Source organism: Cygnus atratus, chromosome 10 (genome assembly GCF_013377495.2).
Source record: "Cygnus atratus isolate AKBS03 ecotype Queensland, Australia chromosome 10, CAtr_DNAZoo_HiC_assembly, whole genome shotgun sequence".
Taxonomy (NCBI): domain Eukaryota; kingdom Metazoa; phylum Chordata; class Aves; order Anseriformes; family Anatidae; genus Cygnus; species Cygnus atratus.
In genome coordinates, this window is record NC_066371.1 from 12,953,230 (window position 1) to 12,969,834 (window position 16,605).

Below are 16,605 nucleotides of genomic sequence, written 5' to 3' on the forward strand. Positions count from 1 at the left end.
TATTAGCTCTATAATTTGAAGGGAATGTTGAAGTGGATAAGACTACCTTATGCATCTCTTTTTTCTTTGGGGATTTTTATCTCATTTGTATATTAAGGAATATGAAGCTTCACCATTTCCCCCCCTTACCCCTGAAGAAAATGGAGACAATCTCAAACTGTAAGTATTGGTGATCCCATTCTATATGAATATGGTGGAATATAAAATATCTGAAAGTTATGGCCATACTGCTTTAAATGCTTAGTGTGAAAATTTAAAGAACTGTTAAAATCACAGGTAGGGCTGTAAACCTTGCATTATTGCTAGGTTAAAGGCTGTCATAACATATAATGCTACCTCCAACTGCAAGGTTAAACTCAGGGTTTGGTTGAAGGCCATGAAGTTAACTAAAACCAGGACAGGACACAATTGTTTTTAAATCTTGTACCTTCCCTTCTCTTGCCACGAAGTAGAGGTTTTATTTATGAAGACCTACAGCAAAGTTCTAGAAAGCAGCATAAGTAGATTTCTTTTTTTTTTCACCCAGTTAGATGATCCCACTTCCTAAGCATTAAACTGGGATTAACAGCTACAGATGCGTGCTTATTACAGCAGCTAGTGTGAAACACTAGTGTTTCAACAAGGCAACAGTACTTCTGAAACAGGTTAGTTCTGCATCTCAGTCTCAGGTATTGACATGTCTCATCCACTATGTATTGCATTGGTCTCTCTAGAACTAGCTTCCTTTCACAGTACTGTCCCAAGCCATGCTTGCATTTTTTTGGAGTTGCTCCTGAAACAGTTGCAGCTTAAAGTTAGGAAGCATTTACCTAAGAGCAATCACCACTGTTGTCTTAAGAAAGTCTTACATGATGCACACAGACCCACAGCACGCTTATTCCTTCTAAAAATAGTACTGCTGCCAGTCTGTGTATTTAAAAAAAAAAAAATCAACACGTGGTATTAATAGTATTTATTTATTCCTTCATTATCAGGTAAGCATAGATTTTCTCATTATACATGCATCTGTATTCACTTAAAGTTACAGAATTCAAAAGTCTGCTTTTATCCAGAAAAATCTACAAATTTTTTAAAATACAAATTTAACCATAATGTAGTTATGACCCCTTGCTTTTTACATGGTGTCTGTCATGTAATTAAGAAAACTAATGAAGCCAGTGGAAATATGTAAGTACCCATGTTAATAGTTGTGCTGGTTTAGCTTCTGTACACATGAATTCTGATCATTACCATAATGACAGCTCTGTACAAAGTGCTACACATCATCAGGTAACTAGAGCAACATATGCACTAAAACAGCCAGCTAAGAGAGTAAGGATTTTCTTCTAATGTTCAGTCTTTGATTGTTGCAGAAGTTAATAGCATTCCCAAGTACAGCAACTTCCTCTGAGTATATCTGGCTAATGTGATTAAACTTAAGGGAATTGAGATATAGTTTGACAACAGAGGGATTCAACTGCACATTAAAACTTCGTTTAGTGGGAGGAAATGCATCCCATCACCAATAATGGTGCTTCCTCAAAGTCAGTATTATGTATTATTAAGAAGTAGGTAGCTTTTGCATCAGTACATATTTCCCCCTGGAAGTTACTATACTTAAGCTTTTATTTAACCTACAAAATGCTGACTGAAGCTCTGGCAAAATATATAATTTACTATTCATGCTTCCAAGATTAAGACACAACAATCAAAGCTGAATTAAGTATACTAGTGGAGGTTTTAATACAGCTATTCAGGGAAAAAACGTGTAAGTCTCAAACATTGCAAAAATCACTTACACTTCACTAGAACAGGACCAATCCAGAACATCATCATAAGAATTTGACCACTCCGCTGTATTATAAAAATTGACCTGAAAGATTGTACAAAATCCTTGGCTTGCAATATAGACTTCATTAGGGATACAAGTGCATTCACAATGACACAACAACTTATTCTTGTCATAATAACTTAGATACCACTGTGGCAGGACAACAAAAAACAACTTAGTGCCTGGGTGAAAAAAAAAAAAAAAGCCTTGGAGACTGACTGACTTGCAAGAAATTTTATAAAATAGAGCAAAGGAAAGAATATAAAATATCAGCTCTTGCTGTTAGACTAGATGTTATCTCAGTTAAACTCAGTAAGCAGAGGCAGATTTTCATTCTCTTTGTGAATTCTGAAATAATAAAAGACTATATAACAAAACTTCCTCCAATGGCTTCTCCTACATTCTGTGCAACTGTAATTCATCGGAATTCACCTTAAACATATGCACAGTCAGTTTTGTTTCTTTATATCAATGTACATCAATTACATCTTTATAAATGGTTTAGCAGTATTAGGTTTTTTAGCTGTGGGTTCACATCCATATAAAGATGAAATTTGATTGGATTGTAGAAGGGAAATATTTCTGAACTCTTAAACATTACTGACTGTTAGATAGTAAGTAAGTTGTCTTGATATAGTTTGAAACCTAAAAAGATTAAGGAAATAATAGACTATCAAATCCACGTTAGCTAATACAACACACTTGTTACCAGGTCTGTGTGGCTAAGTTGCATATGACCGTTAACTTGTCCTCTAGTTTAGACTTCAAGAAATATATCCCTGGCCATAGAGGGAGTGCTAGGTATTATCTGTAATGCAATAAAATGCATTTCCATAGTTTGCCCATGCTTCTTATGTGTTTTGATATTCATGACGTTGTATACATAAAGAACGTATGTAGCTTGAAACAACTGACAGCAAGACTTGCATGGTCTACATAGTGTAATAAACTTAATATCCCTTACCCAAGAGGAAAAAAAGTCAGTAACCATTAGGCTGGAATTAGCAACATAACTTAGTCCTAAAAAAACACTGCTGACCTATGCAATATCCTTTCAAAGTTGTGTGCTTGAAAAAATAGTTTCTGAAATAATACCAGGTTCACATGAAGCAAACTACAGCTTCAGCTGAAAGTGCCTGGAAGTTCAGTCCCTAATTAAAAAGTAACAGGAAATATTAATCAGGAGAAATAAATTATGGGAACAGAAACCGATCGGTAATTTACTTACAATAATAGGCGGTGAAATTCTACCCCAGTAGCTTCCAGGAGAACTTGAGGTGTTTATGTTGAAAATCGTACTCTCAAGGTAAATATTAAACATTTTATGTTTTTTAATTAAAAATATTTTTAATGAATTCTGTTCTACTTTAATGTCCTGATCTTCCTTGACTTGCCATTTGCTCCTGCAGCTTGTGTCACTCTCCTGGGTGTATTTCTATCTTTTTACTCATTTTATACCAGCAAAAGTCTCCTAAACAAGCAAAAAAACCCTGATTTCATTCACGTTATCTCGTTGTTTTTGTTAAGCACTGCTCTCCTCATTAATTTCTCTTCTTTTCAGTGGTTATGAGAGAAGAATCATCCACTGCAAGTGAAATGCAATTCACTCCTACACTGTTTTAGAAAACTAGATTTAATGGCAATAGATGGGAAAGCCTGAGCTAAAAATGAAGTAATTCCAAACATAATGGAATCTGAAAAATTCCTTAACAGTTATTTCATGTCTCATCTTTTATTCCTGATTTCCTCCTCATAGTTACATGCTTAAGTCTAAGACATAAATGGTAGGGGTCAAGAAAAAATATATCCATTCTCTGTCAGCAGTGCTTTCTGGTGAGATTGCTCATCTATTATCTGTCTTCCCTGTGGAGTGGTGGCTATTGCAGCTAATCTTACTCTGACAGCTCGGTGACTAGCTTCTAGAAACTGGATACCACTAATCACATTCTTCCTGAGCTGTTTCACAGTTTCACACTTACTTTGTCTTCAGCATGTACTTAAGGAAGACACAATAACCTTGAGCTGGGTAAGCATGTTATTTGATTGACAGAAAGCAGAAATAGTGCAAAAAACAAAGACCATAAGAGAAAGAAACACAAACTAGATCAGTTTACAGAGAGAAACTGACTGCCATGCAACTATCTATAAGCCCATATTTAGGCACAAAAAGGAGAAAAAAGATGCATTTGCTGCCTTTCTGTACTTTTTTTTCGAAAGAATAAAAACAGTCTCTTACAGATGAGATGAGAATACAAGACTATAAATAAAATTAAAATGACATTTAAGTTTGTTGTTGTTGTTGTGTTTTTTTTTTTTTTTTAAAGCCTCCGATTTGTATGGTCCATGTGACAGTGTGCTGGCCAAATCTGGCCACAGACTGATGCCATTGGGCCTGACTGGGCAACACCAAAAGCAGGTACTTCTGCAACTGGCTACAGTGGGGATGAAACATGCTGGAACTGGAGCTGCTAACTACCTCAGTAAGAGAGCCTCAAGTCTCTTTGTTGCTCAGCCTCCCACGCCACCTCCTCTTTCAAGGCAGGAATATTGTGACCACTTCCATGGCTGCTCAGTCCCTTCTATATGCTCTGGGGCCTGTGGCATCACAGGAGCTGCTCTAGCTCCTGTTGCAGTAGCAGCCCCAGCGCAGCAGACTTATTCCTGCAGCAGGCACTGCTCCTTTCTCTCTTCCGCAACAGGAGTCAGATGCAGTTAAGTTTCTGCATAGAACTTTTCATCTCCAGCAGAAAGAGCAGGAGGCGATTGCCATTACTAGCCACAACTCCTGTGTGCGAGGAGAGTTAAGGATAGCGTTCCCTCCGTGCACCTACAGATGTCTAGCAGAGAGGTCCTGAGCTTCCTCCCTTACTTACTTTATCAGTGCCAACCGACTCTAGCTCTGAAGGACTGGGCCATCACCAGCTGATGGGAAATATTCTGAAAATTGCTTCCATTCCTGAACACCAGAAACACCCTGCAATAAACTGTAAAACAGTCATAACTTGTACAACTTGGAATATAAGTATTTTCTTTTCTTTTTACATTTCCTGTTACTTTCAGGCCCCTATTAGAGAGGCAACTGTTTCATTGGAGTTTAGTACTTACAGTAATTAGTGCAAAAAATAAATATTTCTTCTTACTTCAAACAAGTTTTCTCTTCTGGATCAAAAGATGAATACACATTTAGTATTATACAAAATAAATATTACACAGGGTATGGACCATGGAGTTCAGGCTTACAAGGTGTAAAGAGACATTACTTTGAAAAACGCGTTATGGGATTTGACTCTAGGATGTAGACTAGCATAGGCTTTTACTTCTGTTTGCAAAATACAGCTCCATAAAAAGACTTTAAAAGCCTTAGCTCATTTTCAGTAAACGTAGTGTACTGGTAGCAAGGCATTTATAGATTCAGATTTTTTCAAATGATAAAATTCAAGATGTTCCTGCAACGCTAAGCATGTTGTTTTTTTTTTAATAAGAAAGTGAACTCAAAGGCTTACAGTTTTTTATCACATATAGTGGGGAAAACCAAGAAAATGGCACTTATGCTACAAGAATATATACATTATTCTTACTGTTTGATAAGGAATGTTTTATACATTCCTCACGCAGCGAAGTGCAACTGCATCTTTTCAGCTCTTATATAGGTCTGACAAAGTATTTTTTTTCTCTCCTGTTCAAAGAAGCCTTCCAGCATTATATTCAACAAAAAAAAAAGAAAAAAAATCAAGACATGCAATATGAAACAAAAAGTATGATCTTTCTGTTTAGAACTATTGCACATCTCATTGATATTAATAGGGATTTTTCTTTCTAAAAACAGTTATGTGCAACAAGTTATGTAAAGCTTAGCACTGCCTTATTTGGACATCCACTTTTCTTTCCAACAATGTGTTCTGCATACTTGTGTAAAGAACAAATTTCACCGTACTGTTTAAGATTAGTGAGAGTTTAAGTCTTGTTTCAAAAGCAGTCAATTACACAGGCAGGTAAAAGGGAAAAAAAATATAAGAGTTTTTCCATACTGCAGAGAATTTTTTGAGAAAACAATTTTGTAATAAACATGGTAGCATCACCATGCTTTATCTGGCATGCAAAAGAGAAATTATACTGACATGAAAGTGGAAATCAATCGATAAAGAAAAATCAAGGCATATAAGGGTCTATGCATCATGAAGTCTTTTATACAATACAACAGACCCTCCACTTACATTTCACTACTTGTAGAACTTAAATCCATGATTCCAATTTTGATTACGTAGGCAACCTTAGGTTTCAGATTCTCTCTTCTTCTTTCTATCTTCTCCTAAATTGCTGTCTTCTGACTGGCTACTTCTAAGGACTACAAACTGTCCTTCTCCCCCACTTGGGTTTGATCTGCTGGAAGCAGCTATCAATCGGCTTTGCTCCTGTAAGTCCTAATTTGAGAAGAAGGGGGAGCAAAGGGGAAGAAATCAGCAAAATAATACTCATTTTAAAGTTGTCTAAAGTGGAAACAGGATACCATTATTCTGATTTGTAAACTGTCTTTTAATATTTTCAACGGACAAGTTTTGTAGAGACGGAGTTAAAAGAACAAGCAGGAAACGAAAATATTTTGGTTTCAGTAGCTGGCATTATTAGAACAGCTAATGCATTTAACGCATCTGTACCAGCAACCCATAAAAAAAAGCAGATCAGAACAAAGAGCTTGGCCTACGGCCTGCAGCCCCTTCCTCACTATGTAGCAAATGAACCGACTCGGTACATGGCAGATGGTTACTTGCCACAAAAGGGGCAGTTCATGCATGTGACAACAGCGTTTTTATTTTGGGCCTGTGATAGTCCTTCAAGCACTGCTCCTGAGTGCACCTATAAAGGTGTTCTGTGGTTTATCTCCTCAGAAGAGCTCTTTTTAAAAACGACTGTGAAATTATACAAAATCCGCACAGGAAATACTTTCAACAATTAACTTCATTCCACAATGTTCTGTGAATTTGTACTAAAGACTGTGAGACAGTAGCTGGAAGTAAAAAACTAGAAAATAAAGATAGTAAGTAGGAAAAAAAAAAAGCATTAAGAAATAACGTACCTTTTTGATTTGTTTTTGTTTACTTAATTCTTTTTGTTGTTTATCTTTGACTCTCTCTATTTCTTCTGCCTTTTCTGATGCTTTTTGATCCTGAAGGGTAAAAATGTAAACAAAAGTAATGGACAACAGTCTGACACGTTTGATACAGTACTGATTTATATAAGTTTGTTCAAAACCATTAAACACTTACTTAGTCTTCTCTTAATGGACAGGTATGCTTGGTAAAGGTATTAAGTCATCTTGAATATTGTTCCAAAGAAACATGGCTCAAAGTCTTTTTATCTCGGGTTTAAGTTCAATAAAACAAATCCCTTAGAGTACTCTACAGCAGCATTCAGTGCATCTAGAAGCATCTTGCAGAATATATTCTATTACACATACTAAATATACCATCTCCATTCCATTCATGACGGTACCTTCCCCTAAAAAAGATTCTTACCAGTTCTGCATGAAAAGCTATCTGTTTTGCCAGTCCAACGGAGTCACAAATCTAAATACAAATCAGATTTGAAATAATCTGTAAAAATCTAATTAAAAATGCCTTTAAAAATACGCCGTATTGTCATATCAGATATGACAGTATAGTACCACAAAATGTTTTAATATCAGGTTAACTCTTTTTCAGTACATAAACAAAATACTTAGCCAGCTTGAATGGATTGGATCTAACATCTTGGAATCCATGTCAGGTTCCAAACCGATACAAATATAACTGTCACCAATACCTTTTCCCGTTCGTTATTTGATTCAAATATATAGCAGATGGAAGTTTGGCGGTTGTCAACTCTCCCTCCTGAAGTTTTAAGCACAAATCCAAAGAGGCGCTTAGTCTCCTGGTGCGTAGCATACAAGACTACGTTGGGCAAAGGAAACTGCCAGAAAGGATCAAATATGGAGATATTAAAACCGGTTTCAGATATTTTCTATATGAAGTTTCACTGTACTGCACATTACTTTGTTATCAAAAACATGCAACCACACCAGAGAAATTTACAATCTGACTGGACGTGCAACTGCCAAACAAAAAAATAAGTTAGAAGGGAAAGATTGAAAGATTCAAACGAGAGAGGAGGGAATTACATTTGCCATGAGATTCAGTCATCTTTCTAAATGCGAACAAGCATTTTATTTATTTTTATTTTTAAAAAATAGACACATATACAAATTGCATTTTTGACTAAGCTTTCAGTATTTGGTGCACTTCTCTAAAACTTTAACTGCAAATAGTTCGGCTCACCTGAACTATATAAGCAAGAAAACAAAGAAGCAAAAAAAAAAATATATAAAAATCCATATAGCCTTATTATTTTGTCACAATAAAAATACTTTGCCTTCTCAATTCCTAAAAGAAGTCAGACTAGACAGTTCAAATAATTTTTTTAAAACTTAGCAAAGGATAAGTTTTTAAATTCTGAAGGTCCCTATTGCAAGTGTTATAAACTGACAGGATAAGAGTTCTTCCTAGACTTAACTGCACACATTTAGAATACTAGACATTCGCCCCGTTGCTTTATCCCACCTTTAATAGCTCCCAGCTTTGGGGCACTTTTGAACTTAGTGTCACAAAGGTAAAGAAAGAAAAGGGAAAAAAAAACCACAGCTTGAAATATTAGAAAGGTTTCATATGCTTAGGATTTCTTTTTATGGAAATGATAATTTAGAGTTCCTGACAAGTTGAGCATCTTTAAAAGACCCAAAGAAGTTAAATGACAGACCTGAAACTGTGCCGAAACAAAGGGCAGAGAGGGGAGGAAGAGTTTCGAAATACGAAAAATAAAGATTGCTAATACTGAAGAATTAAGCTTGCCACATTTCATATGCTATGAAGAATTCCACCTTTTTTTCCATGTATATTTATTGCAAAAAATTAAATAAACAGTCAAAAAATATACAACACTAAACATAATTATGGATTAAAAACAACACACAAAACCAAACACCAACCAAAACCTATTGGACTTCTGAACTTACTTAGCTCCAATCTTAATGATACTTCTCTACCACATATATATTTCAAAACAAACACATTATTAAAATAAAATAATCTTATTTTCTTAAGATTTTACCCTATCAAATCATGGAAAAAATGTTTCAAAAACCTATTTCTCCTATTAAGATCATTCCCCTTAAACCTGATTTTCTAGTGTTTTTCTGTTTATGTTTAGATGTTTGCATCTGTCTCCCAGTTTTCATGGAAATTTTTGTGGAAATTTCATGCTGTCAGTGATTTTTGCTAACATTTCATAATATTTTCAAAGTAAGAGAAATATGTCACTGGGTATTTATCTCAAAATGTAAAGTTACGTACTCATAGTCTTGTAACTTGTGTCTGTGGATTGATTAACCTAAAAATTGTTTTTAAGAACAAATCAGAAAGTAAATTTTATCAAAGTGAATGAAGATTACTCTATAAGTAAACATCAGTAGAAGTCAGAAGCAAACTTACTTTAAACAGTCACAAGTGACTAATAAATGTGATTCTGTCATCCGGAAAATGTTATGGATAGCTCAGGCTGCTAGTATTTAACGCATTCATTCATAAACAACGTCTGGACTTTCATCAGACTTCACCACCATAGAGCCAAGAAATCTTACAATAAACAACTGATGAAGAGTTGAATCTAAGAGAAACAGAAGTAATGAGTAAGTGATCTCCACTTTGGGTCTTCCATTCAAAACTACTTCTTCCAAGACCAAAGATGGACTGCAGTCAGGAAAACTCCAGGCTTCCAATAACTTGAGAAGAGTTTGCTTGTACTTATGAATTACAGGTACAATTACTAAACAGCAAGTCACATATCTTTTCATTTGGTTTCATGAATACAAAAGACGCAATACAATGATTAAAAAAAAAAAACAAAACAGGACTTTCAGACAGTCTGATTTAACTTGTCTAATAATACATTGCTAGTGTAATATAACTAAGCACTCTAAAACTGGTGTTAAATAAGAAGGTACAGATGAAAGCACAAAATTAATTTGTAAATTCTATTATTCACTCTATATTTAAGTTTTGTTGTTGTTGTTGTTGTTGTTGTTTTTTACCTTCTGTTTCAGATTTTGAGCCTCCAGATTCACCAAAAGAATTTGTGCATCTATTAAAAAATGAAAACATTAAACCAGGAGTCAGATTACAAGAACCACTAATGAATAATGTTGCAGTCTCATGTTGCGTCAAATAAGATCAAGATGTAATGATTTCACAATTTATACTCTGGAGGAATAATGTATTATAAATCATAAGAGCAAGCAATTTAATTAGAAGAAAGACATAAATTGCTATATTTGAGGGCTCAAATTATGGGCAAAGTACCAGGTATTACTGTCTTATTGCTACCACAGAGAATTTGACTCACATGGTATTTCTTATACTCGAATTAAGCCCAAGTCAAAGCTTTGTTAATATTTGAAAAGGTACAGTTTTAGGCAATGAAATATAGAATTCAGGAATTACAGCCTAAAGCTAGTACTTTCATTATTCCATAGGAGCACCACATCTCTTATCACTGTCTCAAGCTGTTGAATTACTTACTGAAAAAAGTCACTGGTTTTATTTCAAATGCAGCTTTCTGAAAACATCAATGGGGTTTTGCTCCTAGAGAGTCAAGAGAAATGTGTCTGTTTCTGGCTCTCAAAGACAGAAGTGCTATCAGTAACAACAAAAAGTGAAAATACGCTAGGCTTCCAAGTCTACATTTTTCAATAACACTATAGCAATGCTGAAAAGAATACAGGGAATGGGAAATTAGTTAAAACTTCTTAACCCTTTCTCCTTGGCTAACTGGCAGCTCAAAAACTCTTGTCAAGGGTTTGTAAACTTTGAATTAGATTTTAATATGGGAGTAATGAAGCTATCACCTCTCAATGGTTAACATTCTAAAAGCAAATTTCGGAACAAAGAGAAAAATTATGTCTACATGACAGAAATCTTAACTAAGAGATGTCCAGTTTAATAAAATTGTTCTAGATTGAACTCTGAAGTCAAGATTGCATTGCTACAACGCTTAAATAACATGGACTCAATCAAGAATCCTCCCAGTGGATGTTGACCTCTGTAAATATACTACAGACAAATTCTTTCTATTAGCATCTTTTATCACTTAGATTCTTCTGGACATTTAAGACTAGATGGGAACAGTAAATGCAAAACCTCACAGGATCTCACAAAAAATTAAAAAAAAAAGATTAAATATATGTCATCAGTATCAGAAAGTAAGGAAAGCCTTTTTTTAAAAAAAATTAGTTATAAAGTTGCAGTGTTTGGTACAGATGACAACACTATTCTTTACTGATCGTGTATGGTTAATTGAAAATACTGAGCACAACTCTGAATCATTTTTGCTATGAAAAATATGATTTTTTTAAAATAACTGATGACTTTAATTTAGCTCAAATATTAAGCTTTCCAATTCCTGAAATACAGTTCAAGATTGATTTTAAATCAGTATGTTCCCACGGGTCTAGTTAGCCAACTGATTATCCCCTGTAATACCAAACAACAACAACAAAAATGTCAAAAAAATGTTAAATGTAAATCATTTTAACTCTTATGTATCTGTGGTACAACTGAAAGTTATTTATCTAGAGGACAGGGGAATACAACACACATTACTGTGGCTAGAGTCACATCAATTAGTTTTCAGCCATTTTTCTTTTTCTACAAGAGCAGCTGAATATGCAAAAGTTTTCTCAATGTCTGAATTCTGTATGTACAGTTCCAGAAATGCAGTGCAGATTTACAGGGTTTTATTATTATTTTTGAATGGGAAGGTTTAAAAAAATAATAAAAACAGGAAAAAGGGTTTTTATGTTTTGGGATGAGCTCTTAGACAATTTTAACTTGTCTGTATGTCAGATTACTCTAGAAGCCTAGATCGTTTTCACTCACCTTTCAGGTTCAGAAGAGTGTCATCGTATGCCATCATCACCTGGAAGCAGGGCTACCAAATTTCTCTTGAATTTCCAAGAGGAAATAACCCAAGCTGCTGGGTAAGCAAGCAATAGGAAAGGAAAATACTTTGTTAAACCAAATGATTAAAATAAATCAATAAATAAATCATTAGCTGTTATGAAGAGCTGCTGCAAAATAGAAAATAACATTCTGAATCTGATGTATGTAAATAAGCCATGTTTTACAACTGAATTTAACCAAAAAATACTTGTTTTGCTTTGCTGGTCACTGTAAATTTTTTGACAAGAAAGAGAGTAGGGACAGAGGCAATGTGTGTGTTGGAGCTGCTGCCTAAACATATAATATATTTATATTTTTAAATTAATATTTATTTGGGGATTTTTTTTCCTTCTCTCTACATTTTCTACCTGCCTGCCTGCCCTGAAGATTTTGCTTGACCAGGCAGATCTTCACTAACTGGAGATGTTATGTCAAATTGCATAGGAGTGTCAGGGGCAACAAGTGAATCCAAGGAAAGTGCAGATAAAGTTGCTGATTCGGATCCCAGTGACCCTGTGCTGCTAGTACAAGCTGCAGTAGGATGAGATTGCCTGAAACAAAACAAAAAATGAACATGAAGATGTGTTAATTTCAGGTTGGTTGATAATAAATTCAACTGTATGGAGGACCAATACAGTATTCCGAAACAAAACCTAAGAAACTGAACAGAATTAGGATATAGTAAATACAACGGAGTCTACCTTCCAAACAAATCTGAAAACTTTATAATTACTACTTGCATTAATAATGCCATCAGATGGTCTTAACGCATATGAAATATACTACAATCTGAGGTCTGCTTCCAGGAGTTGTACACATTAAGAAAAATCTCTTCAATACATAAAACAAACAAGCCAGATGTGATAAAACTAACAAAACTGTCCATGCTTAGCTGGAAATCTGGATCATTTGTAACGTTATTGGATGCTAAACAATGATAAAAAGATGAATTCAGGACACGTTCCTCTAGCCTATCAAAGCATTAGTTCTGAACATTTTTGCAATTTTATTTATTTATTTTACTGGAGCTTTATCCAGGATTCTTCTTATATAAGTGTTCTTCAAATGACCCATAGTTCAACAACTTACAAAATTGGACGCATGCTCTCGTGCCTCTGCTGAAAGGAATGGGATGGAGTAATAGCTTCTAAAGCTGACTGATTTACACGTGCAGCAATTTCCTGCAATAGAGAGATGGGAAAAACTAACTGAAAACATTGCCCTCAAAGCACATTTTCAGATTTTAGTTTTACATGCAATTGACAGAAGTTATAAACTGTCCCCTTTCAGTAGTATAGTTGTAGTATTTTCTTTAACTTGTAACATTTCCTGCTATTGTATGTGCTTTATAATACTACATATGTTAGTAAAAGCCAGCAGTAAAATTGCAATGGTAAGTCTGACAAAATAAGCAAACGTAGCCATGCAGAAAAAATAAAAATCTCACTTGAGACACGTTGTCTTTAACTACTAACTAACAAAACATGGAGATTCAAAAGTCTGCGCTTGAAATTAGGGAACATTTATAGGTTTCTGAAAAACCAAGACATGAATGACTATGAAGTAACCACTACGTAACAATGTTATTTCAGCAAATAATGGACCTTGTACAGCTGAAGAATTCCACTTTAATCTTTCATTAAATCACTAATTCTGAAGTATCAGTATTTAATATTGATGGCTTCACTTCATGGGGTAAAGCCAGTGGAAGAAATCACTGGGTAAAGAGGATTTTAGAGAAGGAAAATATCTGTATCTGTCCAGATATTTGTCATGTTAATTTGCGACAAAGTATCATATACACAATACAACTAAAAGGTCTTGCAGCTGTCAAAATGTTATACCAAACAAAAGCCATATCATTTTCATGCTTTCAACATAAGCATTTAGATGAATGAAACAACGGAATGTATGCTTTCATTAATTCATGAAGCACCATCAACCCATACAATGACAAGCTTCAGATTAGACATGTAGGAAGTACTCAACTTAATCCCATGCTACCCAATTAGGTCCAGTTGATCCCTTTTTAATTTTCTGTACATCTATATCTGAAGAGATTACTGATACTATCAATTTTAGTGAAGTTGCCTCAGGGTTTTCGCTTAGATATATCTGTTTAGATATGTTGTTTATTGTGCATATCCACTGAAAAAGAGAGGGAAAAGAAAAAAAAAAAAGAGAGAGAAAACATTATTTTTTTCATAACCTTTTCAAGAAACTTGATTAAATACCTGAGTTGACTAGTTTCATCTTTCACTTCCTTTGTAATTTCAGGAAGCCAAACCAGTATTCTGCACACACAGTTTGCCATTAAATTCACTGCTATCTGCATACTGCACCTTACAATATCAGATTTTACTTAAAGAATTGTTTCAGTCACACTGAAGACCAAAACAAAAACAAGCTTAAATCATGATTCTATAGAATGTAATTTTTAAAAAAAAAAAAAAAAAAAAGTATTGTTCCTGCTCCAGCAGGGGGATTGGACAAGGTGATCTTTCAAGGTCCCTTCCAATCCCTAGCTTTCTGTGTAATTCTGTGTCTGTGTGTGTATTCTCTGAACTCTGAACAGTGTATTTACTGACTGCAAATTACATTGTTTCCTCCAAATATTATAAAAATTCCATCTGCCTTCTGTGGGATTTGCCCATCTCTTGCACCTCTAAGCTAAAACCTCTTTTCTCACTGTACTATGAAAACCCCTTTGTTCCTGCTTCTTGCTTTTCAATTTTTGGATTATAACTCCAAATTTTCAACTAACTGGATTATATATATGCATGCTAGCAGCGCTGTTCCACTGAACCAGAGCAGCTTGTTTTCAGGCTTGTCACCTGAGCTATCTAAAAGCACAGCAGCTTCAACCCAGGAAATCACAATTCTGAGCCACTGAGGCTGACTACAAGCTCCCTTCGTATGGTGGGCCTTCTGAGGGTAAATGTTTCAGTTAGGCTATACAATTTCAAGAGAACAAATGGACCAAGGCCAACCTGACACAGCCCAGTTAAATACCTTAGAAATAGCATCAAAGGTTTACATCAATGTACCATTAAAGATCTCAGAGGAACATAAATCGAGGCTGAAAGTACTATATTTTCTGTATTTCCTTATTCTGTATTCGCAAGCAGTCTTGAAAGCAACCCAAAAGCAAATTATGCCCCATTTCTTGATTCAACTATCGTTCATTAAGTATGTTTCCCTGACTATGCGTCGGGGGCCACAAAACAGTTTTTCCTCACTTTTCAGCTGCCTGTATCATTTATTACCTGTGTCCTAACCTAAGGTCTCCTTTATTTTTCCATTCCTGACAAGCAGGGTTTTTTTTTAACGTGGGCTTTTTTTTGTGGGCTTTTTTTTTTATTAATATTCCATAATACTGAAAACAAATTGACAAGGATCAGAACAAGATTTTTTTTCCTCCAGTATTTAAATACAGTAATATTTTGTCAGACTCCCTGAAACCTATTATTATTATGGATAGCAAGTTCACTATTTATTACCTAAAACATACAAAATGTGCTCTCCAATTTTTCTTACTAATTTATTCCCCTCTGTGCCACAGAAAATCACTGGACTCCATGCAAACCTCCTGTAAGCTTACCTCTTCATAGTCTTTTTTACTCTCTGCCTGTAAGATTGAAGACCCGGAAGAGGAGAATGAAAGAGAAAGTTTTGTCTACTTAAAATGCCTCAATTCCATTTAGACAGGAAACCCCATTTTCATGTTCGTACATTGCACAACAAATTAATAAAGTCTGAAGATTCTGCATACATGCTGAGCACAGTCAACATTTAATGGGTAAAAAGTCTTATGTTTTCAATTCAATTGAAAATGAACAAAATTCTGTTCCCATATAATAAGCACTCACATAACGTAGTCAAACCTTTTTATGTATTTTCTACCACATTCACACAGCTACAGCAATTGTGAGTACGCTATTACTTAGCGGATAGATAACAGTAATGTAAGAATACTTACTTTTTACCATCAAAAGATGTTATCTGAAAACAATAATGTCTGTCTGCGCAGTCCACAGCCATTACTGAGCAATTGTCTATATCCATGACAAGTCCTCCAGCTACATCACCTCTTGCTTGGCTCATCAAATTTCCACCTTGAATGAAGGAAAACTGTCTCTCCCAAATGGAAGATACCAGCCCTTTCTTACTAAAACACGAAAAGAAATCCTTACTTAGTAGGTTAGGAGTTCAGCTGAGCTATATAAATTAGAAAAAAATAAATAAAAATTTCATGAGCAAGCCATCTGGGCACTTAAGAAAAAAAATATTCCTCATGCTTTAAGTTAACTTTACAGCTAAATTATTCTGTTTCCATCAGTTGCTTTTTTTTTTTATTCTGTATCCACTGCTGGGCAAAGTATACATAGATTTGCTTTCTTAGATTATGTGAAACTTAATTCAGAATAAAAAGGCATAAATTATTTAGTTTTCATTATCAGTTCTTACAGTGTTGCTTAATGAAATATGCATATTCAACTGATACACATTATCAACATCATTTCTAAGACCTCTGAACTCTACGCAGCCTTACATTGTTAAAAAGACTAAGTGTTGGAGAACTTTGTGTTAAGCACTAGATAAGACATGTAATGCAAGATACCTCAATTTTCCAAGTATTTTGTATCATTCAGTAAGATTCCCAAAGTTTTGCTTTGAGCATTTAAAAAAAAAAAAAAAATTAATTTTTCTTCCAGAAGGAAGGAAAGGAACCCAAAACAAAAAGTCACTAACACTTGTGGTTTAGCCTTC

General features: G+C 34.7%; 1 protein-coding gene across 1 annotated transcript; it reads right to left on the minus strand.

Annotated features, from left to right (window-relative positions):
- Positions 1 to 3,909: 3,909 nt before the first annotated feature.
- Positions 3,910 to 11,806, minus strand: LOC118248220 (DCC-interacting protein 13-alpha-like). Its single transcript, XM_050712806.1, has 6 exons — positions 11,773 to 11,806; positions 9,930 to 9,979; positions 7,610 to 7,756; positions 7,324 to 7,374; positions 6,885 to 6,974; positions 3,910 to 6,231 (listed from the first exon to the last, which is right to left on the minus strand). Exons 1-6 carry the CDS (start codon positions 11,804 to 11,806, stop codon positions 6,082 to 6,084), a joined length of 522 nt encoding a protein of 173 aa, XP_050568763.1. The 3' UTR covers positions 3,910 to 6,081.
- Between the last annotated feature and the right edge of the window lie 4,799 nt (positions 11,807 to 16,605).

Coding starts and splice junctions, on each gene's coding strand:
- LOC118248220 (XM_050712806.1), bottom strand. CDS start 11,806: ATGGCATACGATGACACTCTTCTGAACCTGAAAG. Junction 9,980..11,772: donor CACTCTTCTGAACCTGAAAG/GTGAGTGAAAAC, acceptor ATTTTTTAATAG/ATGCACAAATTCTTTTGGTG. Junction 7,375..7,609: donor CAAATAACGAACGGGAAAAG/GTATTGGTGACA, acceptor ATTTGTATTTAG/ATTTGTGACTCCGTTGGACT.